This window comes from Pygocentrus nattereri, chromosome 6 (genome assembly GCF_015220715.1).
Source record: "Pygocentrus nattereri isolate fPygNat1 chromosome 6, fPygNat1.pri, whole genome shotgun sequence".
Taxonomy (NCBI): Eukaryota; Metazoa; Chordata; class Actinopteri; order Characiformes; family Serrasalmidae; genus Pygocentrus; species Pygocentrus nattereri.
The window spans coordinates 38,854,134-38,880,213 of NC_051216.1; the positions used below are offsets into that span (position 1 = coordinate 38,854,134).

Below are 26,080 nucleotides of genomic sequence, written 5' to 3' on the forward strand. Positions count from 1 at the left end.
GGAGGAGCTTCAGCCTCATGTGTTTCTCCAAAGCCGCAGTTTGACACCTTAAGTTCTGCTAACTACCAACTTAACTCTCAGGAGGCCGAAAAAAGCCTGGAGTGTGTAAATATTCATTTCATGGAGGCAAATTCATGAGGAAAAAAAAACACCCTTATGAAGTGTCAGGGAGCGCTGTGAAAAAGAGTGCTATATGTAGCTGGAGGGCCCAGCAGAATACTTCACTCTTTGACACAGCCAGGCTCAAAACATACATGTGCGACAAGTTCAATTCTCATATAAATGTATAAAAGCATAGGGCCACTTTATTAGAAACTCCTACCTTGTAGTTACACCATGCTGGTGCACAGTTAGACTCTGTAGCCCATCTGTTGATGCGCAGTTTGTGTTAGCCTTTCTCTAGTCCTACATATGTATTAGCTATATATTTTAAATATATATATATATATATATATATATATATATATATATATATATATATATATATATATGTATTCAGATTCAGATTCCTTTATTGATCCCAGGGGGAAATTGCAGTGTATATATATATATATATATATATATATATATATATATATATATATATATATATATATATATAGAGAGAGAGAGAGAGAGACACACACACACACACACACACTTTTTTCTACACATTTTCTAAGCCGCTTCTCCCTCAGGGTTGCGGGGGGGTGCTGGAGTTGTAGGTGTATGTGTGTATATATATATATATATATATATATATATACAGGGTGAGTCAAAAGTCACACGACAGGTTTTATTTATAAATATAATAATAATATATTAATATATATATATATATATATATATATATATATTATTTCACTATAATGCCAGTTAACTTTGCTTGATGTAAGAAATAAGCCCGAAACAAACCAATATAGTGAGATTACTGAAATGACTTAAAACAAGTACAAGATGTCTAGAAAAAATTGTTTTTCTTGTTCTTTTTCTTCTCCGTCATCACAAGCCTATGTATTTATACTTATTTTAATTAAAATAATTTTAGTATAGTATATGTACAGTAGTTTTAAATAAGAATATTGGATCAGTACTCGTATTGGCCGATTATTAAGGTTTCAATATCAGTATCTACTTATGAGCTACATTAGACACCAAACATGTTCTACATTACGGGTGACAGGGAAATCATATCAATTTGATGATCACCTTGGTTCCTTTGCGGATCAACTGCAGGCAGGCGGGCAGTGTGCGGTCAAACAGGCTGGTAATGAGGTCTTTGTGCATCGAGCTGACCGTAGAGGGCAGCGTGTTCAGCCAGGACAGCATGAGGGGCCTCCAACCCAACATGTGAGGCTCCATGTAGATCATACCACAGCGGGACACCTGCAGGCAACAGCACATTGGGTTAATGCTGAACTTCAATAACACTTGCATGACTAATAGTTTCATCTCACTTCATACTCCATACATGGACTGTGTCCAAATAGTGTGATATTTTTCATAATGCGTTATCTAAGAGTTTGTTTCTCCTTTGCTGCAGTATCAGCTTCTGCTCTTCTAGAAAGGCTTTATACTAGATGTTTGAACACTGCTGTGAGGATTTTTTATGCATTCAGCCACATGAGGTGAGGTTACATACTGATGTTGGATGATCCGTTCTGAATCACTCCAACTCATCCCAAAGGTATTGAATGGTGCTCCATCACTCCAGAGCACACAGTTCCACTGCTCCACAGCCCAATGCCAAGGGCATTTAGACTCCTCTAGCCTATGCTTGGAAGTGGCCATAGTGATCTTAGGCTCATGAGGAACTGCTCTAGATCATTACATTCTTTAGCAATGCTTATGTCATCAGTGGGTCACCTTAGTATGGGTCACCTTAAGTAGATTAATTTGCCAATTGAAAGGGGCATCTGGATACCTTTGAACATATACATTATATGGCATAGGTTCAGGCCTTTTCCATATTGGAAGAGCTTTGAAACTCTTTTTGTTTCATAATTTCCTATGATTTAATTCTGTTTCTGGAGCAGTGGGTTGCTTATGGGGAAGAGGTCTTTGCTAGCTGGTGCCGTGATGAATAGCTGAGCATGTAGGGGTTATACTGCTGAAATGAAAGTCAGATTTTTTGCACCTGGGGACGGTGAATTGGAATAGTCGGACAAAAACGGTGGGGGGGGGCAGATGGGAGGCAGGAGTTATCTGGAGATGGAACGAACTTAGCGGAGCACACTAGTTCGTTAGCTGCTCAACTTTCCTCTAGTTTCCAGTTTAGCCTCCCATGCGGATCGAGCCTGCTTTAAAATGTAACAATGTGGAGGGAGGGAGAAAGAAAGGGAGGGGAGGGAACTTATAACAAGAGCAATGGAGGACTGCAGGCAAGAGAGAGAGAGAGAGAGAGAGAGAGAGAGAGAGAGAGAGAGAGAGAGAGAGAGAGAGAAATGAGTGGGGATAGTCAGAGAAAGCAAGAGAGATAACAAGAGATAGGTGGAAAAAAGTATCTTTGTGTTGCAGCCAAATCCTTTTCTTTTGCATCACAACAATCACAATTCTGCACAGATCTGATCTCCCTCTCGCTCTCTTTCTCTCTATCTCTGCTCTCCCAAGGCAGAAACACACTGCCTCTAATCAATACCTGTTTTAATCTGATCTGGTGGCACTCTCAACAAAATAGACATATACACAGACCATCGCTGATGCTCTCACCATGCTCCATCTGATCTGAAAGGCGTGCATCATTCCTTACATTAATCTCCATCTTCATCTGCAATTCTTTTGTGGCGGATTTTTGACTTGTCTGGGTGTCTGATAAAATGGCTTTAAAAGGCTTCTGCCCAGACCCGTGATGGGGTTGGTGTTTGTCTTGGATAACACATGGGGCACACACATAGCAGTGTGAGGGCAAGGGTTTTCGTTACCCTGTAAATAGTAGATGTTCGTTTTGACTAGTAAAAAAATCTCTAATTCCAGCAAATTAAAATCCCATCAGACATAATGTCTGGTAAAAATTCTCATTAACAAAATTTTAAGTAAATAAAATACATTTCCAGGACACCACGGTGGTAGAAAGATGTCATTGCCCCGTTGTAGATGTAGTGTGTGGGAGGGAGAGAACGCGTGGGCCACTATAGAAAGAGGATCGACAAACCTCTTGCATACCAAGATAATCCTGTTTGTAGCCCCTTTTCACCCAAACATCAAAGTCACATGCATTCCAACTGCTGTGTTGTTTTTAGAGATCAGTGATGGTCAAATCATATTATGCAACATATTGATTCATTTTCATGATGTTTCATCATGTTCACTTTCAACAGATTATTTAGCGGTGACAAAAAGCCAAAATGAGCTTTTAGGCCCACATCCTGATTCACTGCAGGTAAAGACTTGCTGTTCATGTGTCTGCCAGAACATCTTTGACATGTTTTCCAGTGTAAAAGATTGACCTCTGACCTTTTGACCAACTTTCGAAGCAACCGTAAAAATGCTGCCCAAACAACCATAATAGTAGCTAGGCTAGTACTTAACATTAGCTAATTTACTAATAATATGGTAGAAATAACTAGGTAAAGCTAGCTGGTTATCTTCCACCGTTTGCATTTGCCAACTACCTAGCTAGCTAGCTACTGTTTCATACCCATAGCTTTAACTAACTTCAGCCAAATTACTAATAACATGGTAGAAACAAGCAAGCTATGTATTTAGCAAAGTTACCTAGCTAGCAACAAGCATTAGCTAGTAGAAAAAATAGAGCCTAAACAGAAATTAGCAACTTAGCTAGCATTACTAAATGATAATATTACAGCAGTTTTAAGTTGTTAACATGAATGAACACATAACCTAAATCTAACATTATTGCAAAAGTGTTCACAACAAAAGGCATTACTCTTGATTACGGATTAAAAGAGCACATGGTAAAAGTACCAGAAAGTGTTTTGTTAAAAATGTAAATTTTTCATTGTTGCTCTGGGGCTATACTACAAATTTACAGTCTTTCTTGATAAACAACATTTTGGATGAAGAGTATCTGTATGTGTAGTGATGTCCACAGCCTTCTTTTCATTAACTCTGTAACCAGTGTTCACAGAACATGAGTATGGAAACGAGGGTTTTGACACCACATCCATCTTGGTATCTCCTTTTTAGTGTCCCACATCTGCTTAGCACTACTAGAACACAACTTGTATGCAAAGGGTATCCAGATGCGGTACCGGAGGACCTTAGTGCAGCAAATAATTAACTGAATTTTATTTGTTCAAGCAGGGAAATCGGCTGTGTTGGGCTCTGGCATTACAGCACTGGAGCTGGACACCCCAGATTTATGCACCTCCTTTGTAAGGACTTTATCACACAATAAAACGTAGGTGGGACAGTGCAGTTTAATATACTGGTGCTGTAGGAGAATGAGGATTTCTAATTATGTTCTGCTAATACACCACAGTTTATTTTGAAGCATTTCCATTGGAATTTGTCTGATTTTAACTTTCTCGGATTACTGATAAGATCTGACATTAACAGAACTTTCTTGAGAGCTGATCTGTCTCTCTTTCATGTTTTTATGGAATAAAGCCTTTGAGATGTGCTCACTAACAGTATTTCAATAAACTTTGTGTTCTTGTATCGTAGTTACATGATGTTGCCCCGAGGCAACAAAAATGGAGTGAAGGAGTTAAAATGCTAATTTAGTTGTCTTCAAAATAATTATTCAGTTGCCCAGAGCACTCTGGAAAAATGGTGAAAGAACTGTTTGGGCTAACAAATTAAATTCACACAGTATAGAGTTAGTGGAGGCAATTCCTCCTCAAAGCTTTGTGATAGATATGACAATCCCTCACCGTGGCAGGTGAAGCCACCTCCAGGTCCATGGGCTCAAAGATGAGGCTCATCTGCGGGGACATCTGGATGATCTCTCCACTCATCAGGCACAGCTTCTTATTGTCGTCCAGCACTGTGTTCATGTTCTCAATCCACACGGCGTCCACTGGGCCGTCAAAGATCAGCCACTTTCTGTCTGGAGTCTGAATAGAAAAGACATTCATTAAGAGAATTTTCTCAATTTTATAAATATTTTAATAATGTTAGCGATAGCATTTAAGGCATAACATTCACAGTGTTGATGTACCGTAAGATCTAAAACACTAATTGTTCAGGCTAATAGTAGCCTAAGTCGTTCAACTGTGACAGACTTCTGCAGTCATTCTATGAACTTTTTAAATGTTTTTTTTGTCATATGATGAACATACAATACAGCAGTGTTTAAAGCATAAAGCTTCACCTTATAGGTAGTTTTTAAATTAAATTAAGCATGCCTATAATAATAACAACTACAATCTCCACTAACACCTCTATGGGATTTACAGTCCCATGCATCCCTTTTCCCATATTGGGGCTGAACCTCAAATTGCTTTCCCTGCATAATGCACTACATAGGTCTAAAAATACTGACTCCTGCACACAGCCAGTGCATATCATATCTAAAAAAGCCATTTGGGATTCAGACACCAGTGTACAAGTCTCTACCAAACATAAGTAAAGAACTATTAGCTAAGTGAACTACTGCAGAACTGAATTATACTGTTGTATGCATAAATTTGTGGTCCCCTGGTCAAATTCCATGTTGTTGCTTTTCTAAGTGAAAATAAATTAACACTCTCTATAGAGAATGCTGTTTTAATGCACAATTACTGTTCATTTGCTCAACAGAACATATTGTAAAAATATGGCCTATGGAAAAGTTATGGCACATACTGCAAGTTTTATATTACATTTTAGATTTTATTTTTTCAAAAAAAATGTTGCACTAAAATGTGCCAAAAATGCCACATTGAAGTCTGCTGTTGACTTATTTTCATTCAGAAAATTAACAAAACATTTAGTTTGACCACTGGTATTCAAACTTTTGCATAAGACTGTATCTATCTAGCCAAGTATGCATGATAGCACTGCAGCAATCCTTCTTTTTAAGCCTGGATTTTGATTTCCTTTGAAAAACCGAGAAGCTGAAGTGCAGCCAAAACATCCTGACAAAATGGTTACAATTTGGGAAGCTGCTCTGGTTGCCTGGAGCTAGGCGCTGACAAATCAAAGCGCAAACGCTTGACAAACAAACATAAAACACAACCCCCACCCGCGACACCCGTCATCCTTTCTATTGTCTCATTTTTTTTTCCAATTACAGCTATTATATGTAAGCCCGTTCTCTCCTTTACTGCTGTTTGGAGGGCTGTATCATATCAGGAAACTCTTCCTCCTGCCAACAGTTGCTCAAGTATGGGCATTCGTTCTGCTAACAAGCCAGGAAGAGTGGAGCACACTTCAAACCACAGTCCCGTGGGAGTCTGGCTATGACTCCACTTTGAAAGCTAAGTCTCTCTGACCCTAAAAGATGACACTGATTCACATGGCTGGTTGTCATGGTGACAGAGGGACCTGAGCCATGGTCTGCGTGTGAAGAAGCCTGCGCCAGTTTAGATGTTGGAGCTTTTGATTTGATTCATCTTTGATTTTATCCATGTAGAGTACGCAAACATAAATGGCACGTTCTTTACATATTTCAGCAGAGTTTTATGTTGGGAGTTTTTATTTGAGCTTAACTAAACCCTGCCTTGTAGCGCCATCTTGCTGGTGTCCAGTTAGAGACTGCACCCCATCTGCTGATGAACTGTTTGTGTTGGCCATCCTTTAGATCTCCATCAGTGGAAATTTTCAGACCACAGTGTTGCTCTTGGCTGGATATTTTTAGGTGTTGGACCACTCCTCACCTAGCCATGACACTCCAGCAATGCTGCAATGCTGGATGACTGGACCATTCCTCAAATAATATCTGGATAATAGTGGCCATGTGGTCAGACACTGTGATGAGTGATGATGAATGGGTAAGACGGTGACAAACAAACACCAAGCATATATGTGCTATAGTAGGGGGTGCCTAAACTTTTTCTTAGGTGGGACAAAATGTAATGTTTGTGGTGGACCAAAAAGACAGTATAGGAATTAATAATTAAGGTTTAAATTAAACCTAATATCACACTGCATATTACACTGCCTTATTAAAATACTTCACAAATACAATTACTAAAGGAAAATAAGGAATTTATGAAGTTATATAATATAAAATATGTTTGTTTTCTCATTGGGAAACCTTTTGGTATGCCACATCAAATGTCCTCTTGGGCCAAGATTAGCTCACACTTTGAGTTAAGTCCAAGGTAAAAGTTTCTAATAAATGCAAATGGTACCTAGAAAAAAGACAAAATACTAGCCAAAATTCTGACATGAAAATTCAGGAGCAGTGAAAAAGAAAAAGAAGTTCAGAAACAAATGCCCTTTAGTGTGTCTGGCAGAACTGTATTTTAACTTGAGCATTTTGGTGTATTCTGAGATTAAATAACAGGGGTAATTGCTGTGAAATTAATTAGTTCAGTAGGTTCAACAACTATGCACATACAAGTTTATGTTTAATTTAAGACATAACTTGACATCTTTTTTGAGAGAAAAGTGATTGGACCCCAAAGATTGCCACTTGCAATCAAATATATGGTTGCTAAGCTCTGACAGTAGTCATAACAGTATCCAGTAATAAACATGCTATGCATAAATTTCAGATGGAAGATGATTTGTTAAGAAAACAAGTGGTTGTTAACAATGATAACTTATACCTGTTAACAACTTTATTGTCCACTGCTCTAAAGCAATCAAAGAAAAAAATCAATTTGAGGAAGAATCTTTATCGCTTACAAAATGCTGCTCTCTTTTTAGGCTTTCGTAATATTATCTCAGTTCTGGTTGGTTCATAAAACTTAAATACTATATCTGTGGTTTGGACTAATGATGACTGTTACTGTGCTGTTAGATCAGCACGCAGACAAGATGGAAAAACATCTAAGCTGTTAAATGTACAGAAAAGAATCCTTCTGCTGTATGCAGTGCAAAAATGTACACACCTGAGATGTGGCAAATGCTCTGTAGCTGACAGCAAGGATGCCATCTGACCATTCATGGGAAACAGGGTCAAACTGACCATACAGCTGACCCATGGTGATGGACTTTGGGTTGATAACAGTGATCTGCACCCTGTTTTCATCCATCAGGCCCTGTATAAAAAAGATAATGTTATTGCAAGAGTGAGCGGCATTCAAATGAAATTGATTTTGCTTTACATGGTAACTTACTTATTTTCATCTTTTTTCATGACCAAGCCAGTCATATGGACTGAACACCTACATGAAAGTAGACTCAGGAATCGTTTAACCCCTGAAACTGCACTGAAAAATGCACTGAACTAAATATGTACATAATTCACTTTCACATGAATTAAAAAATATATCAGCAAGTATTGGCAAAAGTAAGTCACCTATAAACAAAATTGGCTTGATATTTAATTAAGCTGGAAATTAGGTGCATGTTTAAACCAAGAAACCTCAATATATCCCTCACACAGTACCTACAGAGACCCTCCTTTATTCTTTATTTCATTTCCAGCCAATATGGCCACTAAATACAGATAATTTTTCAGGAGATAATTCTGGGGATAAAAAAGGAGAAAGTCAAAGGAAAACAGGTAAAAAAAAACCCTTAAGCTTTCACATTTGAGAGAGAGGAGAAAATCAAGCTCAGCTTTTGCTTCAGATCTGAAAAACTCCACAGGTGTTTCTGTCCATCTTTCCATTTTGAGAAGATGAATCAATGCTATGGGTCTGAAAGGATGTGTAGCTGTCAAGAGTCCCTCACTGAGAAAAGGAAATAGGCACATCAAACAAAGAAGCTACTGGTGTTCACAGAACAGTGGACTGACCACCCCATGGTCCAGACTTCAACATCACTGAATGTGTTTCAGAAGGGGAAAAAAAAACAACTTCTAAGATTGAACTCTGGAGGTATGAAAAAACACGCCTGCAGATATCTTTGAAAATTCAATTGCGCAAAGCACAGTTGTGTTCTACCTGCATCTAGTCTGCAAATCAGTTGAATGTGTGTATCTTAATAAGGGATTTTGCCCTGAGCTGTAGACTGTGCTGATTAACTAGCAGTAGCTAATTAAACATCACTTTTATTACACGGCATGCAGTGTCTTCATTTTATTCACTGCAGAAAAATTGCCATGCAACATCTATTGCAACACTGTGTTTCACCAAGATATAAGAAGTGGAATGAGTATTTTATAAATCCTAGTGAAATATGCATTCAATAATTCTTAATTTATTGTATTTTTTATTAAGGCAACTAGACAGTCATGATGTTTACTGTTATTTAACTGAGCCAGCCTTGGAAATAGAGGCCACTCTTCAACTAGACACAGTATATCAGATTTATAAGGTTTGGAAGCCTGTGTGAGAAAACTGTAAAGACTTCCCACCACTGATAACAGAATATACAGAATTACTACCAAAATAAACCAGTCAAAAGTTTGGACATATTGAATTACAGTAAAGATAACAAAGCTATGAAATAACACATGAAACTATGTTGACTGCTGAAAACAGATTGGTGGTGGGAGTGTATTTAGAAAAAAAACAAGCATTTTTTTACAATTGGATGCAAAAGTTTGGGCACCCTGTCCAAAGTTATTTTGGCCTAAAGTTTTATAACACACTTCTATAATGTAAGAATAGATCAACCAGTCCCTGTATTTACTGGATAATAAGGCTTTGTATGTAATAAACCTGGAATTTTAAGGGGTTAACTTATATAAAAATATATATAAACAAACTGTGACTGTAGCATATGTGAAAGTTTGTAAAAGCTCAGAACAGATTAACTAGTTAGAATATAATTGACTGGTTAGGCAGGTAAAGAATTTTTATTAGGAACTGAAATGGCAGTTAAGGGAAACTGTGGAAGTCAGGTCAAAATCTCAAAGACCAAGAAAACACTCAGAAGTGAAATAAAACCCCCATATGACAGGGACCTGCAAGAGAGTACACCATTCTACTGTGCAGCATTGCTTGCACAAACATTATGCAAACAGCATCTAACTAAACAAAAGGCATTTTGCGTGCTGTGGACTGCTGAAGTAACAATGGCACTGTTTGGCCACAATCACCAAAGGTATTTTTCGAGAAAAAAGGAACAGCATTTGATGAAAAGAACACCAACTGTTAAGCTGGGGGTGGGTCAATTATGCTTGGTTGAGTGGCAGCAGGTAGCAGAGGAAACACCAATGATCCAAAACACCTCAAAGTTCACCACTACTTGAAATGTTTTTTGCAAGCTGAGGTATCTGCCAAAGGGGATGTCACTAAATATCGACTTAGTAGGTTGTTCACATATTTTTCAATCAAATATAACTATACATTAGGCAGAAAAAACAGTTACTACAAAAATTACTTTCTTTCACATCTTAAATTTGCTTATAATTTTACATACTATTTACACTATATTTGTCCTACAAACAAATTTCAAGCTTTTTTGTATAAACTTTTCAGAACAGAATGGAAAATGTAATGTAAAATTAATGTAGATTGAGAAAAATGTAGGCCCTGTATTCAGTTGTATCCAAACTGTTGCTACTATAAACTATGAAAGAACTCATCGTGGACTATCGGAAAACCAAGGGCTGCACACACTCTCCTGTCTACATCAACGGGGCAGAGGTAGAACGTTTGTCCAGCTTTAGGTTCCTGGGCATCCACATCTCGGCAGACCTTTCATGGTCCTTCAACACCTCCCATCTCATCAAGAAGGCACAGCAGCGTCTTTACTTCCTGAGGAGACTAAAACAAGACTGGCTGTCTCCTCAGATCCTCACAAATTTTTACAGATGCACCATCGAGAGCATACTGACCAACTGTGTGACTGTGTGGTACAGTAGCTCCACTGTGGCGGAGAGGAAATCCCTGCAGAGGATAGTAAGGACTGCTCAGCGCATCACAGGCATGCAGCTCCCTGCCATCAAAGACATTCACCACCAGCGCTGTGTGCGCAGAGCACACAGCATCATTAGGGACCCCTCCCACCCCAACCACAAACTGTTCAACCTTCTTCCATCCGGGAGGAGATACAAGAGCATCCGGGCCAGAACCAGTCGGCTCAGGTCCAGCTTCTTTCCCTCCACAATCACTCTGCTGAACTCCACACCTCACTGATAACACTACCACTCATACTGCACACAGCGGACTATGAACACTGCCTCTCATACTACACTCACCAATCAGAGCTGTTGTTTTATTCATTATTATTACCATCGCACAAATTTAACATTCTACTGCCATGTAAATAACACATCGCAACAGTTATTCAATACAGTGTACATCTCCAACATGTTCATGTATATATCTACACACCTATAATCTATTTTTTGCATATCTATAATAGTAATTTATTCTATATACTGTAATGTTGCACTATGTCTATTTATTGCACACTTGCACAGTCTCTTTTTGCACTATTTGCTACTATTTGCACTTCTGGTAGATGCTAACTGCATTTCGTTGCCATGTACTTGTACTGAGTAATGACAATAAAGTTGAATCTATCTATCTATCTATCTATAGATCTATCTATCTATCTATCTATCTATCTATCTATCTATCTATCTATCTATCTATCTATCTATCTTAAAAAAATCTGACCTGGGAAGTAACAATGGAGCAATGGTTAAAACTGTAGTGAGGGTCTTTATACACAGAGCTTAATACAGATGAAGCCTTAATTGGGGCAGTCGTGGGCTGGAGGTTAGGGATCTAGCCCTGTGACCGGAAGGTTGCCGGTTCGATCCCCAGGGCCGACAGTCCATGACTGAGGTGTCCTTGAGCAAGACACCTAACCCCCAACTGCTCCCCAGGCGCCGTGGATAGGGCTGCCCACCGCTCCGGGCAAGTGTGCTCACTGCCCCCTAGTGTGTGTGTTCACTAGTGTGTATGTGGTGTTTCACTTCACGGATGGGTTAAATGCGGAGGTGGAATTTCCCCGGTTGTGGGATCAAAAAAGTATCACTTAACTTAATTAAGAGTTCACATTCAACATCTTTACAATCCAAAAAGCCTGACTTACAAATAGTTTTTAAGAAGATTTCCACAACATAAACCAGCAGAGACTGAACAGAAAAAATAAAACACTGCAAGGCATTAGAAGTGTGGGATGACAGCTAATGGGGACAGGACCAAGACTTGCTTGTGATGGAATGAGATGGTAATTAGGTAATAATGATGTGCACCTGTCCCTAGTTTTACTCACTGTTTATATTTCCTCCTGCTTTTTACGTCGTTGGAAACCAGAGGGAAAATGCAGTGAGAGTGAAGTTCTGGAAAGTGGTTTGCTGGTTAAAAGTTCATGGGCATTTACTTGGAGTGCATAGCTCTCATTGCTGGTCTCATAAATATTAAATATTAAAACCCATATTTCATGGCTATGCCTATTTTGGAGGTCCCTCAGCTAAACCAACAATATATGGTATCAATTTATGAATGGGATCTATAATAGAATACAAACATTTTGGACAGAATCAGTTTTGCAAAGATGTATATTTCGATCTGAGCTCCTTCTATCAGATTAATCAGACTGGCAGATTCATTGAATGCACATAACCCCTTAAAATACCAGGCTTATTACATACTAAGGCCTATTATTTGGTAACCATCAGGCCTTCAGTGCAAACTGGCTGAGCTATTCTTAGGTTAATTAAGTACATAATAAAACCTAATTTATCCATGCACCTCTTCTGCAACTCTAAATCAGAAGAAAATTCTTCGGCTCCTCTATCATGTGTTGAATAATGAGAAAATAAAATTTACATGATTTTCAGGACTTTATAAGCATACTATAATAGTGGAACTTTGGATGGAGGTGTTGAACATTTGACCTTGGATAAATATTTTTAGTATGTAGATTTACAATGAACTGCTACTTACAAAGACATTTAAATGAGCTTCTGAAAAAGAAGTCAAATATAAATTTATTTATATTTGCGAAAAGAAGAAAAATTCTACAGATTGTCTTTTTGTGAACTATTGATCACAATGTCACAATTTGCATAATTCACATGAAATATGCCAATTCTACTTTGGATTTTGTATTTCTGTGTTGCTGTCTGCTTTTTACACTCATCACTGTGAGCTGTACTTAAGCTCTGTGTAAAGTAAGATAGCTTGATGAGAGATGACATTTGCTTTAGAACTTGACCTTTTTCCAAATATACTGAATAATTTATAAAATTGAACAAAATGAAACTGTTTTTCTTTTCACTTTTTAATGGTTTCTTTGTATACTGTGAAAAATTATTCAATATTTTAACTTTAAAAAGTAAGTAACCTTTCTAAGAGACAGAACAATCATTTGTGTTTTACAATCTGTTAACTTATTAAAATTTTAAGGCAACCAAGTAAGTTACTTTTAAATTCTTTACTTCAGTTTGTTGCTTTTTACATTTTTTTTAGAGCATGAAGCAACCAAGGCACTATACTAGAGTCACTAATATGCGGACCGTGGTCCATGTCTGGACCCAGACGCTGTCCTATGTGAACCTGGACCTACAACCAATGAACTAGAGAGAATTCTTTAATTTCAATGGGGTGCTCCTAACTTTTCTAGCCTTTAGGGTAGCTTTAAAACTGAAAACTCACAAACCAAACGCATGTGTTCTAAGTATGATGTGGCGCTACTCAGCCAATCAGATCTGGACATTACAATGAGCATTGAGACACATTGAGTGAGTGTCACACACACAGGGAAGGGACATGGGCAAATGTTGTTGAAATATGACTGAATTAGAATTTAGTTGATTTACCATTCAGCTGTTGACTGCAAAGGATGTTGATATACTTACTAGGTTACTTCAATTTACAGTATATGGCACTGAATCATGATGCAAGGTAGACATTATGATGTTCCGGACCTTTGCTTGATGAAATTTTCTTTAACTGGACCTTACTGAATTTTAATGAAAGACCCTGGAACTATACAATCTATTGGAGATGCCTAAAGAACTGAAAATTAAAGGTGCAGTGTGTGTGCCTTGGAAATGGAAAACAGCATATAAAACCATTTTCATTAGTTTTCATTAGTTTAGAATGAGCCCTTCATACCTGCATGGGGAGCTGGTCCTCTTCCAACAGAGGGCATTATGTTGCACCGCCATGTTTCTACAGTAGCCCAGAGCGGACAAATCGTAAACACCAGCTCTAGTTGGTGCCCTTCATGATTTTATGTTGAAGAAGCAGCTTGAATTCGATGGCAATTTAGCACCAGTTGGAAAACATAGAACAAAAACCAATCAGTGGTTGCTGCCAGTGCTGGCTAATTACATTGTGTTGTGAGAAGTTTGAGAGATCATATTTTGACAAAAGGAGGATCATACTTAGTATTTAGCACAAGGAAAAGAAAAGGAGCATGAATCCTCAACATCAAAGAAGCAAAAATATGAAGAAGCAAAATGAAATTAGGACAGGTAATGGCAGAAAAACTGACGGCCACTGTAGGTTCTACTGCGCACTCAGAAAGGGATTTAGTTTGTTGCAATCTGCAGCCTCACCAATAGATGTCACTAAATCTTACACACTGTACCTTTAAGTTTATATAAATTGGACATGTCTATATATTTAGTATGAAATTAGGCCTATAATATTGTGTCTATTATTACTAGGTCCAGCACCATGAGGGTGTACTTCACAGAAGGGCACTGCCCTCTCACTTTGAATACTGTGACCCCTTCAGCTTTGCATTGTTCTGCACTCTTTTGTTCTGCAAGGCAACTTTCAATAGTTTTGAAATAACAGCACCTTCATCCGGTCTCCAGAAATTCTGGAGAAAAGCACTGATTAATTTTCTGATCAGAACAGGCCAATACCTTCTCACAGATATCGTGTAATGCAGCAGCCAGCACTCGATAGGCGCTGGTCTTTCCTCCGAAGGGCTCTCCCACCAGCATGAAGCCATGGCGCACAATCATCATCTCAAAGATCTGCAGTATCTTCTCAGCGAAGAAGTCGGTCACCTGCAGGTTCATCTTGTCACTGTTCTCCTTGATGGCCTCTAGAAGGATACGGTAGTCAGGTTTGGGGAGCCTGACGCCAGGGAAAAGATCTGAGGTGATACCCTGGACGAGATGGAGTGGAAGAAAGTGGAACAAGCAGCAAAGATGATGATCATCACATGTAGCTATTGAAATTTTTCATTACATCTTAGACTGGTTCACAATTTTGGAAATGATAGAATGGTTTAACAGAAGCATTAGTAATGAGTTGTTAGTAAATTGAATTTACTTCTAGACCAGTAGCAGTTTTCATTGTGGCAATGTTAAAGAGCCCAAATCCTACATTTATCTTGTATTTTAGATATTCCCTTGAGGTAAAACTGTAACATTTGTGTGGTTTATGTACCACAGTTGGTCATAAATGCATTTTAAATGGCCATTTTGCAACTTCTTTTTATTCCCTACAGACTGTATTTGTGGCTTTAACCTTTGTGTGATGTTCAGGTCTGTGGGACAGAGAAAAAATGATGCAATTTACTATTATCATTATTATCAACCTTGGCCTTTGCTCATTTTCAAGGTGTGGAGGTGCTGGGTCCCTTCACTGTTTTCCTCCTACATGGTCTGCTGTTAGTGTTTGTGTGTGTGTGTGTGTGTGTGCGCAAGGGTGGACAACATGAAAAGTCTGCTGACTGGCTACAGCTGCTGAAGGAAAACCCTACGCTGGCCACTTGTGATATTATAAACATCTGGTATATTTAGACCATATTGACCATATTGACTAACAAAAACATGAACACCACTCAAGGGTTAAGACTGATATATGTAGATGAGGTCTGACTGGCACATTCAAAAAGGAGGCAGAGATGAAACACTTAGAATGTAAAAAATATATAAAAAAGAGTTTCTTGTGACATCACAGAAAAAACTCATTCAAAATGGGCTATTTTTGCAGCATAGTTTCCATACATGGGCTGTATAGACTGGGTAGTGAATGGTATGTTTTGAGACTAACAAAGTTTATGTGTATGTATACACACACACACACACACACACACACACATATATATATATATATATATATATATATATATATATATATATATATATATATATATATATATATATATATATATATCCATCCATATATATATATATATATATATATATATATATATATACACACACTTTTCCATGATACTGGACCTTTAACATGTACAATGAAATCTGTCAATCAGTCAAGCACTGTACATCTAGAAAAGAGAAATGACACCTTTTTTGCTTCTTTACCTCAAACAATGGCAGATCATGGGCCAAAAATTTAGGAAGGTTAACATCGATGATAGACCTCAGCAACAGAATGTCCTCATTTTCCTCTGGAAACTTCAGCTACAACATTACAAACAGAGAAAGAGGCAGTGAAAGAGAAATCGAGAGAGTGGGTGATAGAAAAGAAGAGAGAGAGATATCTGCACTGAGAGGTTAGCTTCTGAGTGAAAGACTTTCCTGCTATACAGCTCTTTGATCTCTTTTGGGGGAAGGCTAATTCAAACACTCCTTCTGTGCTGACACATATTTTGCTCATTCTTTGCCATCACTGTCATTTGCAAGTGGAGCCCAGGAGGCTGAGAGCACATATTTTCCCTCCAAAAGTAATTTTCACGACAGGCAAAAGGGTGCAGTCCCGAGCGTGATGGTGCAAAAATTGGCATTGATGCATTTATTTTGGGCAAACAGCAAAAAGGACACAATGCCACCTAAATGGGAAAACAGTGGAGGGAAAGAGAGAAGCTTTCAAGGTCAATTTCTAAGTATATCTCCTACAACCACCTCACTCCAGTTTTTGATTTTATAAGTAGGCCAATCTTTGTGACTTTTAGTCCATGATAAGGGCCAACGATATGGGTTGGCCAGGGAATGGGTGTAAAAATACATCAGTCTGAAGGTGGTGATTCAGCTCCAACAATTTTGGAATGTTAAAATCAATTATAATAATATGCAATAAAGAAAGAACTGATTTTATGGTCAAGTTAAAACTGAAAACTCTAAAACTCCCATCTCATGAAGTAGAAAAAACCTAACAAAAGCAACTGCATTTGACTCGTTTTATGAATATCCAGCCAACCCTTTCTGTTAATCCAGGTTTAAAAACTTAAACTACCATTAATCCTCATGTGCACTTGAAAGCGTGGCGTTACCAAACAGCCAATCACATGAAACATGAGGAGGATTTGGTTTTGTTTTTCAAAGGAGGAAAAGGAAATAAAATTAATTTTAACTTATTTTGTCACGATTGGCTCCTCCTCCCTCCTCTGCTTTTTGTTTTGGTCTTCTATGTGTGTTTGTTTTGGTTCATGCCTCTTGTTTTGTGACTCCACCCCTGATTGTTTTCACCTGTCCCTCGATTTACCGGTGTCGTATTTAAGCCCTGTGTTTGCCCTTTGTTTTGGCTGGTCTTTGTTTGATTTGTTTGCTTTGTTTGATCGTGCTGTTTGTTTGATGTATGTATGCAGAACTGTTTGAATCTTTGTTTGTTGTTTGTGATTAGGATTTGTTTGTGTTTCTTGTTATGTCTAACTCTTGCGCAAATCATCTTGGCTCTATGACCCTGGACTGTCTTGACCCTGATTTTGGATTTGCCCTTAATAAAGCTCACTTATCTCCGCATAGGCGTCCGCCTCCTCGCTCCCCGTCACATATTTCCAGACTTTTTGTGTGTTTTAAGTCATTTTTACCTAATGAAAGTGTCTTATTCCATTGGCAGATCATTTTACTTGTTCTGTAAAATAATGCAGATAATTTTGCTTGTTTCAAGAAATAATATTTAATGTAATAACATATTGCAAAGCGCATTGCCAAGCATTAAATGCAGTGCTGTATAGTGTCGCCACTGGACTCTAGAGCAGTGGAGACGTTCCCTGGAGCAACGAATCATGCTTCTCCATCTGGCAATCCAATGGACGAGTCTGGGTTTGTCAGTTTCCAGGAGCACGGTACTTGTCTGACTGCATTGTGCCAAGTGTAAAGTTTGGTGTAGGGGGGATTATGGTGTGGGGTTGTTTCGCCAGGAGTTGAGCTCGGCCCCTTAGTTCCAGTAAAAGGAACTCTTAATGCTTCAGTAGACCATGAGATTTTGGACAATTTCATGACCCAATTTTGTGGGAACAGTTTGGGAATGGCTCCTTCCTGTTCCAATATGACTGCGCACCAAAACAAGGTCCATTAAGTCATGGATGAGCGAGTTTGGTGTGGAAGAACTTGACTGGCCTGCACAGAGTCCTGCCCTCTATCTGATAGAATACGTTTGGGATGAATTAGAGCAGAGACTGCGAGCCAGGCCTTCTCGTCTAAAATCAGTGTCTCACCTCACAAATGCGCTTCTGGAAGAATGGTCAAAAATTCCCGTAAACACACTCCTAAACCTTGTGGAAAGCCTTCCCAGAAGAGTTGAAGCTGTTATAGCTCCAAAGGGTGAGCCGACATCATATTAAACCCAGTGGATTAAGAATGAGATGTCACTCAAGTTCATATGCGTGTGAAGGCAGACGAGCGAATACTTTTGTTTAATTATTTTTTATGTTATTTGTCACGCATCCTTCGGGCACGGAAGCCTTTAGGGACTCCATTTCCCAGAATCCTCAGGGGGATCACATAATTCTCAGTCCTCCATCTAGCTCCAATCACTGCTCTCTGTCTCCTGAATACTAACTGTTCTGATATGAAAGCCCAGGCATTTAGACTAGTTCTTTGTGAGGTATTGCTGCTTGTTCCAAGAGCTACAGAGTATTATTCATCTGACTATTGTGATTTTTCCAGTTCTGAACCTATTTTGCTATTTTGCCTTTGGCCCTTTTGGACACTGTTTGCCTTTGTCTTTTGTCTTTGGATTCAACCTCTGCCTGTTCTCTGACCACGTTTTTGGATGACGATTCTAACACTAAATAGTCACTTTCTCTTTTTACCCGCGAATGTCTGAGTTATTCTTCCTCGTTGTATTATTGATGCCACAGATGTCACAAAGAAAGAAAGAAGTGCCCTGTTAAGGGCCAAGGTTGTCCATGATTTCTTCATGAGCTGTTTATAAAATCCCAAACTAACCTGCCTTGGATTAGGTTAGATGTGCAGTACAAGTTATGGTGATGTAGCTCAGTAAAAAGTGATACACCATCATAAGACAGCAGATCTATGGTTGACTAATTTTACAAAAGTGATTATCAACTTCCTCTGTTAACCCAGGTTTAGATACTCAGGCTATGATTGTGCACATGCACATGCACATGAAAGCTCTTCATGCTGGCTCTTACAGTAATATGGAGAGGAGTCAAGTAGGTACTTTTCAGGAACAAGAAGTCATATCACAGCAGGGCTGGGCCAAACAGCAACCTTCAGGTTTGGTAAAATGTTGTTTGGACAGCCCTATTGTGGAATGATACTTGTTCTCAAAACCCTTTAAAAAAATAATATCTGAAGTGTTTTCAGTCACCCAGAACAGATGCTTCCATTTTAATCAGTGTTTCAGTCCGCACTGGCGGTGCTCAGGGTTGGGATGGTTACTTTGAATGTATTCTGGTACAGATTACTGATTACCTGGTAAAACATTTTATTTGTGACCTAATCTGAAGGATAATTACAATAAACTAATGCAATCCCTAGTTTAAGTTGCTATGATGATGTATCACAGATACAATAAATAACCCCCCCCCCCCCCAAAGTATTGTTTTTACTGTCAATATTCAGTATAAACAGCTCCTCCAGTCACATCTATGTATTCAGTGTATATTCAAAAAGAGCTGAATTGAAATTGCAGTGAAATTCACAGAGTATGCATGGAAATGTTACCTAAAGAATTCCTAAAGAATAAATGGAGCCAGATTGTTTGCAAGGTCAGAGATTTACACCCTAATGGATGAAGTAGCAGTAGAAGGAAGCACCCTGTAGTTCAGTCATAGGTAAAAGGGAGACCTTTATTCAGCTGGACAGGTTTCTAGTCGAGTGCTCAACCTCAATGTGTACGAGTTGCATTGAGCTGCTAAATCTGTCTCAGCTGCTTTCTCACTCCTCTCGCCCGAGACGGATTGAAAGAGAATGCTGCTTCTACTTGCTGTTGGACTTGCTTGGCTTTAACCCAGAGTGAGAAAGTCAGAAGAATGAAGGGAAGCAGCCAGGATTTGGGATGGAGCTCCTCTCCTCTGGCCCTCTCTAACACCATTCTAATAATGGCAACCGTGCCAACAGCAATTGGATCTTTGGGAAATGATATCGGAAGACAGCAGTAGCAGGAGCTTATGTTTGTGATGAATAAACACAAAGCTTGATGAAAATGTGATGCCTGAGGATTTAAAAATAAGAATCTAGAAAGAATTAAAGTGAAAAAAAGCCCGATTGCACTTAGGGAAAGTCACCAGTTACACTTTAAACAAACAATCTGGAAATTTAAAAGAAAAGCTTATTTCAGTATCTATTCTTCTTTAATTTCCTACTTCGCAATATGAGACTGTCAACTCTGTTGTTTGAGTTAAAGACTTGCCAAATTATTTCTGTAAAAGTAGAGATATTGGGCTACTAGCGATCATTTTTGGTGACATTCTTTTGTTCCTGCTTATGAGAGTTACATTTACATTTATGGCATTTGGCAGACGCTCTTATCCAGAGCGACTTACAATTTGATAATTTTTACACAGGGAGGCCAAGGTGGTGTTAGGAGTCTTGCCCAAGGACCCTTATTGGTTTAGTGTAGGGTGCTTACCCAGGTAGTGGATTGAACCCCAGGCTACAGCGTAGAAGGCAAAGGTGTTAACCACTACACTAACCAACCAGAGAGTTGTGGTCTTCTACTTAGTCATCGACTGACTGATGATACCAACTGTTGAAATGTGCATGCACTACCCAAGACAAGCAGCAAGTGGCACTATCAATGCTACACGTGTCATCCTTATAACCTCTCAATGCTGCCAAGCTAGAGATAACAAACAATGTTGAATGATATGAAAAAAATGTTATTGTGATATCTGAGTTTTACAATAATAACGACCTAATAATGGGTGATAAGTGGTGAATACTTCTCTTTGTCTGATTTTATCTGTAATTTTTCCTCTCTCTGTCATGATTGACCCCTCCCAGTCCTGTCCATGTGTTCGTGTTTGTGTTTTGGTCTAGTCCACGTGTTTTCTGTTTTGATCTCCAGTCCGGCACCTTGTTTTGTGACTCCGTCCCTGATTGTTCCCACCTGTGTTTCCGCCTGTCCCTCGTTATCCTTGTTTTGTATTTAAGCCCTGTGTTTGCCCTTTGTGTTTGCTGGTCTTGAATTGTTGTCTGTTTGTAAGCCTGTTTTGACATGTTGTTTGTATAGTTTGGATTTATTTGTTTGGTTGTATTTCGTCATGTCTGTCCCTCTTTCTATCCATGTTGGATCTTTGAACCTGGACTGTCATGAGCACGACCCTGGATTTGCCCTCAATAAAAGTCGTTTATCTCAGCATATGCGTTCGCCTCCTCGCTCCTCATTACACTATCTCACTATTTATGCAGTGTTAATTAGCTACTGTTTATTGTTCAAGGTGAGGACAAAGTTATGAAGCGCTAGTAAATCACAAGTAAGTGCACAGAAATACAACAGCTAGAATATTGTTTTGATTTATTGATCTTAAGACTAACTTAAGGTTAATAAGTGCTGAAGCTATAATGCTACTGCTATTAGACATAAAGAACGAGTAGTTTTTTCTCTTATTTTTACACACATTTTTCCATGGGGTCCTGACCACTGAAGAACAGAGTAAAAGGGGGCTAACAAAGTATGCAGAGAAACCGAGCACTGCAGTCTGTAACTGTAGAATACAAAGTGCACCTATATAGTAAGTGGAGCGTAGAAACAAGGAGGGAGTCATATTGTTGATGTATGTATGTGTACTTCAGTACCTGATTGTACTTGTACATATCTCCCATTGTACATTCTTTATATTACTTGCAGATTGTTTATGTATTGTCTATTGTATGTTTAGATAGAGCTTATCCTTTCCTGTATTTGTTTAATTGAATGTAATTTTATGTTGATACCTGCACCAAAAGAAATTCCTTGTACATCTAGTACGTGGTAAAGATTCTGATTCTGATTTTGTGTGCAATGTTTAGTAAAATCATTGCATTCATAGTTTTTGACTGAAAAAAAAAATCAGACAAAATCTGTATTGTGTATCATAATGTTTTTGTCATACTGCCAACACTTAAATACCAGCCAATGTAAGGCGACATCAAGCTTGCAAATAATGCTATATAACAGTCTTGAGTTTGCGAAGATTCAACCATGACATGTGATAGAGTTACCTTCAGGTTGCCTGCAGCGGTCAGCACAGATTTGACGGCCCTCATGCCATAATCATAGTGGCTCTGGGAGGACAGCTGCTCAGAGCAAAGCCTGTACGTGGCCACAATCTTCACAGAAAGTGGACGGGCTGTTACGAAGCCGCAGGAGTACAGCACAATCTCTGCGATCAGAGCATAGTCTGGCACCATCATAGCCACGGTCCGGAACAGGGCCTGTAGAGAAGATTTGAGAAACCATGTTGCTGACAAGAAAATATACTTTTATTCTGGATTAAGTATTCTGTATTATAATGGAAAAAATATTCTCTTTAAGTTTGGTCTGTTCTAATCATTTCTCTCCATACAAAAACTGTTCAGGTCTACGGCGAATGTTAACACAGTATTCAGAATGTGACATGGTATTAGTGCTGCTAAGCGCCATCAGTGTTGAAAAATAAGATGAAATTGGCAAAAGCTATCAGCACCCTTGTTTTCACGGTGACTTTAAGGAGTGTTTTAGTTCATACTTAGCCATTAGTAACTCAATTTTCATGGTAAAATCCATGGCTACAGCGATTATCAGCATTAAAATTGGATTAACTCCAGCAGCTTCAGTGTCAAATAGTTTAATGCTTCAATTAGTTTATGATGGAGTTTTCCAGACAATCAGGCATCTAATATAAAGGTATAATGAGAATGAAGGAAAATTGGACCATGTGGGCACAATACCTTCAGATTGTCCGGCAGTTCAGAACGGCCAGCGTAGCCCGGATTCATGGTGATGAACACGGCGCAGGTTGGGTCAAGTTTCAGCTTGGTGCCTTCAAACAACAGCATCTCTGCATGGGCTGCAATACCTGCACATAAGGTCAGACCACTTACATAATTTACTGGATTTCAGTCTGGTTTTCAGAGAGCCTGTTCTTACAAGTTCCACACAAGTTAACCAAACATTGTTAATATGTCCAAAATGATGAAACAAACACCAGTGATGTACCCAGAACATCTACAGCAGGCATGTCAAACTTGAGCCCTTCTGGAGCAAAAAGCGGTAGAGATTAGTGTTCACCCTCATCTAACACTCTTATTAATTAGTTGATGACCTGAATCAGGTGTGTTTAATGAGGCAGTGTCCTGAAGTCTGCAGTGTTTTGTAAATCAAAGAGTGATTGGTTAATTTCTCTGTTACTCCCTAATTATGTCGGTAGTTAATCTAACATGTAAGGCCTTCTATCCAGCTGCTAAAGTCCTAACCAATGAGAGAGGTAGCTTGGCTGTACCTACCTAGACACCACAGAGAGAACCATTCTGATTAGATTTATTATTGGGCATTTCAAGAATGTAACCCTTTTGTTTCCAATCAAAACTTCATAATGAAATAAAAGAATTACTACAGTACTTGTAGAGTTTACAACAAGCGTGACAATTATATTAAATAAACTATAAACTCTCTCTCTGTGCTGCAAAAGTTAAAAAGTTAAAATACAGAACTGGGGACCCAGACCCAGAGGAAGTGGGATCATATAGACCCATCTCACTGTTAAATTCAGACCAAAATATTTTAGCTAAATCCCTGTCTAGAAGACTCAGCCCATTTATAGATCGCTTAATACACCCAGATCAAACGGGATTTATACCTCATAGGGACTCTTTAACCTTAGTTGACTTTATAATATTATATACTCTAAGGGATTACCTGGGGAAGACCTGGTAGTAATGTCACTTGATGATGAAAAGGCATTTGATCGCATTAAGTGGTGTTATCTGTTTTTAGGTATTTATCTCATGGATTAAACTGCTATACTGCAACCCTACAACTAAAATACTTACTAACTCAACCATCTCTCCGCACTTTAAAATGTTCAGAGGGACTAGACAAGGCTGTGTACTTAGTCCAATGCTGTTTGCATTGGCTGTTGAGCCTTTAGCAGAGACTATTCGATTACACCCAGATATCTACGGCTATAATAAAATTTATACTACAAGTAAAATTTCCTTATAGGCTGATGATGTGCTTCTATGTATAACACGTCCTGCAGTGTCTCTTCCAGTGGTACTCAACTTAATTGACTTATTTGGTACATTTTCGGGATATAAGATTAATTGGGGAAAGAGTGAAGTAATGTCTATAGGGACTATAGTTTTAATTTTCCTTCAAAATCTACCATTTAAAAGTGTGTTGGATGAATTTACCTATTTGGGAATTACAGTGACAAAACAGTATGATACATTATTCGATAAGAATATGATTCTTGTTAGTGTTAGTGGATAAATTAAAGAACAAACTTCAATTTTGGCAATTGCTGCCGTTCACTCTTGGGCAAAGTGAATGGCATAAAAATGGTTTTCTTACCTCAAATACTACATCTTCTCCAATGATTACCAATATTTATACCCAAATCATTTTGGAAAAACCTAAACTATCATTTTGAATTTTATATGGAACTACAAAATTCATAGGATAAAGATGGCCCATCTTTGTAAAAGCAGGAAATGGGGAGGCCTTGCCCTTCCAAATTTCATGCTCTACTAGTGGGCAGCAAATATCTGTTTTATAAAATTTTGGGATATATGACTTGTTGGAAATGGAAAGGGAAGTTTTTTTGCCCTACAGTATTGGAGCAAATATCCTATCTCCCACTTCAATTCACAAATCTTACTGCAGTTTGAATCCTATCATTATGAATACAATACGTATTTGGAAGCAGCTTAAACATTACTTTAGTATCAGTGAATTATCTTTGCTAACACCTGTCTTAAATAACCCATCCTTTGTTCCATCAACTTTAGATAAAGCTTTTGAATGCTGGAATAATCTAGGGATCCAAAATATTGGAGATTTGTATATCAACGGGATCTTTGCACCTTTTCAGCAACTGCAGGGAAAATTTGGTCTACCAAATACCAATTTCTTCAGATATCTCCAAATTAGAGATTGCATGCGAAGACACATTAATACTAATTTCGAATCAGTGAACCCAAATAAATTGGACAAGCTAATGTAAACTAGCACTAGTTCATATATACGAATAAGTCATTGCTATGACTATTTGTTAACACACAGCCTCCATCAACTGAAGTAATAAAGGCAGCTTGAGAAGAAGAATTGGGGGTCCAACTGTCTATGGGAAACTTGGGAAGAGGGTCTTGAAGCTATACATACATGTTCCATTAATGCACAACACTGTTTAATTCAATTTAAAATAATCCTACATCGGCTACATTATTGTAGTTCAAAGTTACATACATTGTTCCCAGAGCTCTCGCCCATGTGTAATAAATGTGAAGTAGTAGAAGGGTGGGGTGGGGGGTAGAGTGGGGGGTTGGGTGGGGGGGTAGGGTGGGGGGTTGGGTGGGGAGGGTGGGAGTATGTTGTTGTTGAATGTTGATGTCCTGTCTTCGTTTTTGTAATTTAAAATCCTGAAGCAACTGTACTATAATGCAGTATGTTGTACATTGTCCATATTATGCTTCTCAATAAACAGATGAAACGAAAAATACAGCACTGGAATGCAGCTAGAAGAGGACAAACGCACACTCTGTGTAATTCCATAATTTTGTGTTACTCTGTTTTGGTTTGATGGTGTTATTCAGGCATCTAAACTGTGCTGGACACTTGCCATCCAAGGCTGAAATACCTCTTGGTTAGACCATCACAGAGCAGGTCTGTAAACTATATTCAAAGACAGGACTCATCCTAAGTGTGAAAGAAAAAAATAATGTTTGTTTAAATAATATTTCCTAATAATTGTCAGAATGTGTAGGCATGTAGCCAGACCTGGGTCAGTACTCTAAACACAGATTAGAACCATGGATCTAGGGAAGAGCTTTTACTGCTGATTTTGTCGGGTATAGCTTTTTTCCGGAGTGGTTTTATTGAGTACTGGTTTAGAT

The 26,080-nt window shown here is 38.5% G+C and overlaps 1 protein-coding gene across 1 annotated transcript in view; it reads right to left on the bottom strand.

Moving 5' to 3' along the window:
• Positions 1-26,080, bottom strand: part of dnah7 (dynein, axonemal, heavy chain 7) — a 181,672-nt gene that overhangs the window by 105,121 nt on the left and 50,471 nt on the right. Inside the window, exons 27-33 of the mRNA XM_037539674.1 lie at positions 22,916-23,043; positions 22,208-22,420; positions 16,178-16,276; positions 14,762-15,010; positions 7,923-8,072; positions 4,815-4,997; positions 1,189-1,365 (exon numbers count right to left, since the gene is read on the bottom strand). Of these exons, the coding sequence (XP_037395571.1) occupies positions 1,189-1,365; positions 4,815-4,997; positions 7,923-8,072; positions 14,762-15,010; positions 16,178-16,276; positions 22,208-22,420; positions 22,916-23,043 (1,199 nt within the window). The remainder of the gene's footprint in view (positions 1-1,188; positions 1,366-4,814; positions 4,998-7,922; positions 8,073-14,761; positions 15,011-16,177; positions 16,277-22,207; positions 22,421-22,915; positions 23,044-26,080) is intronic.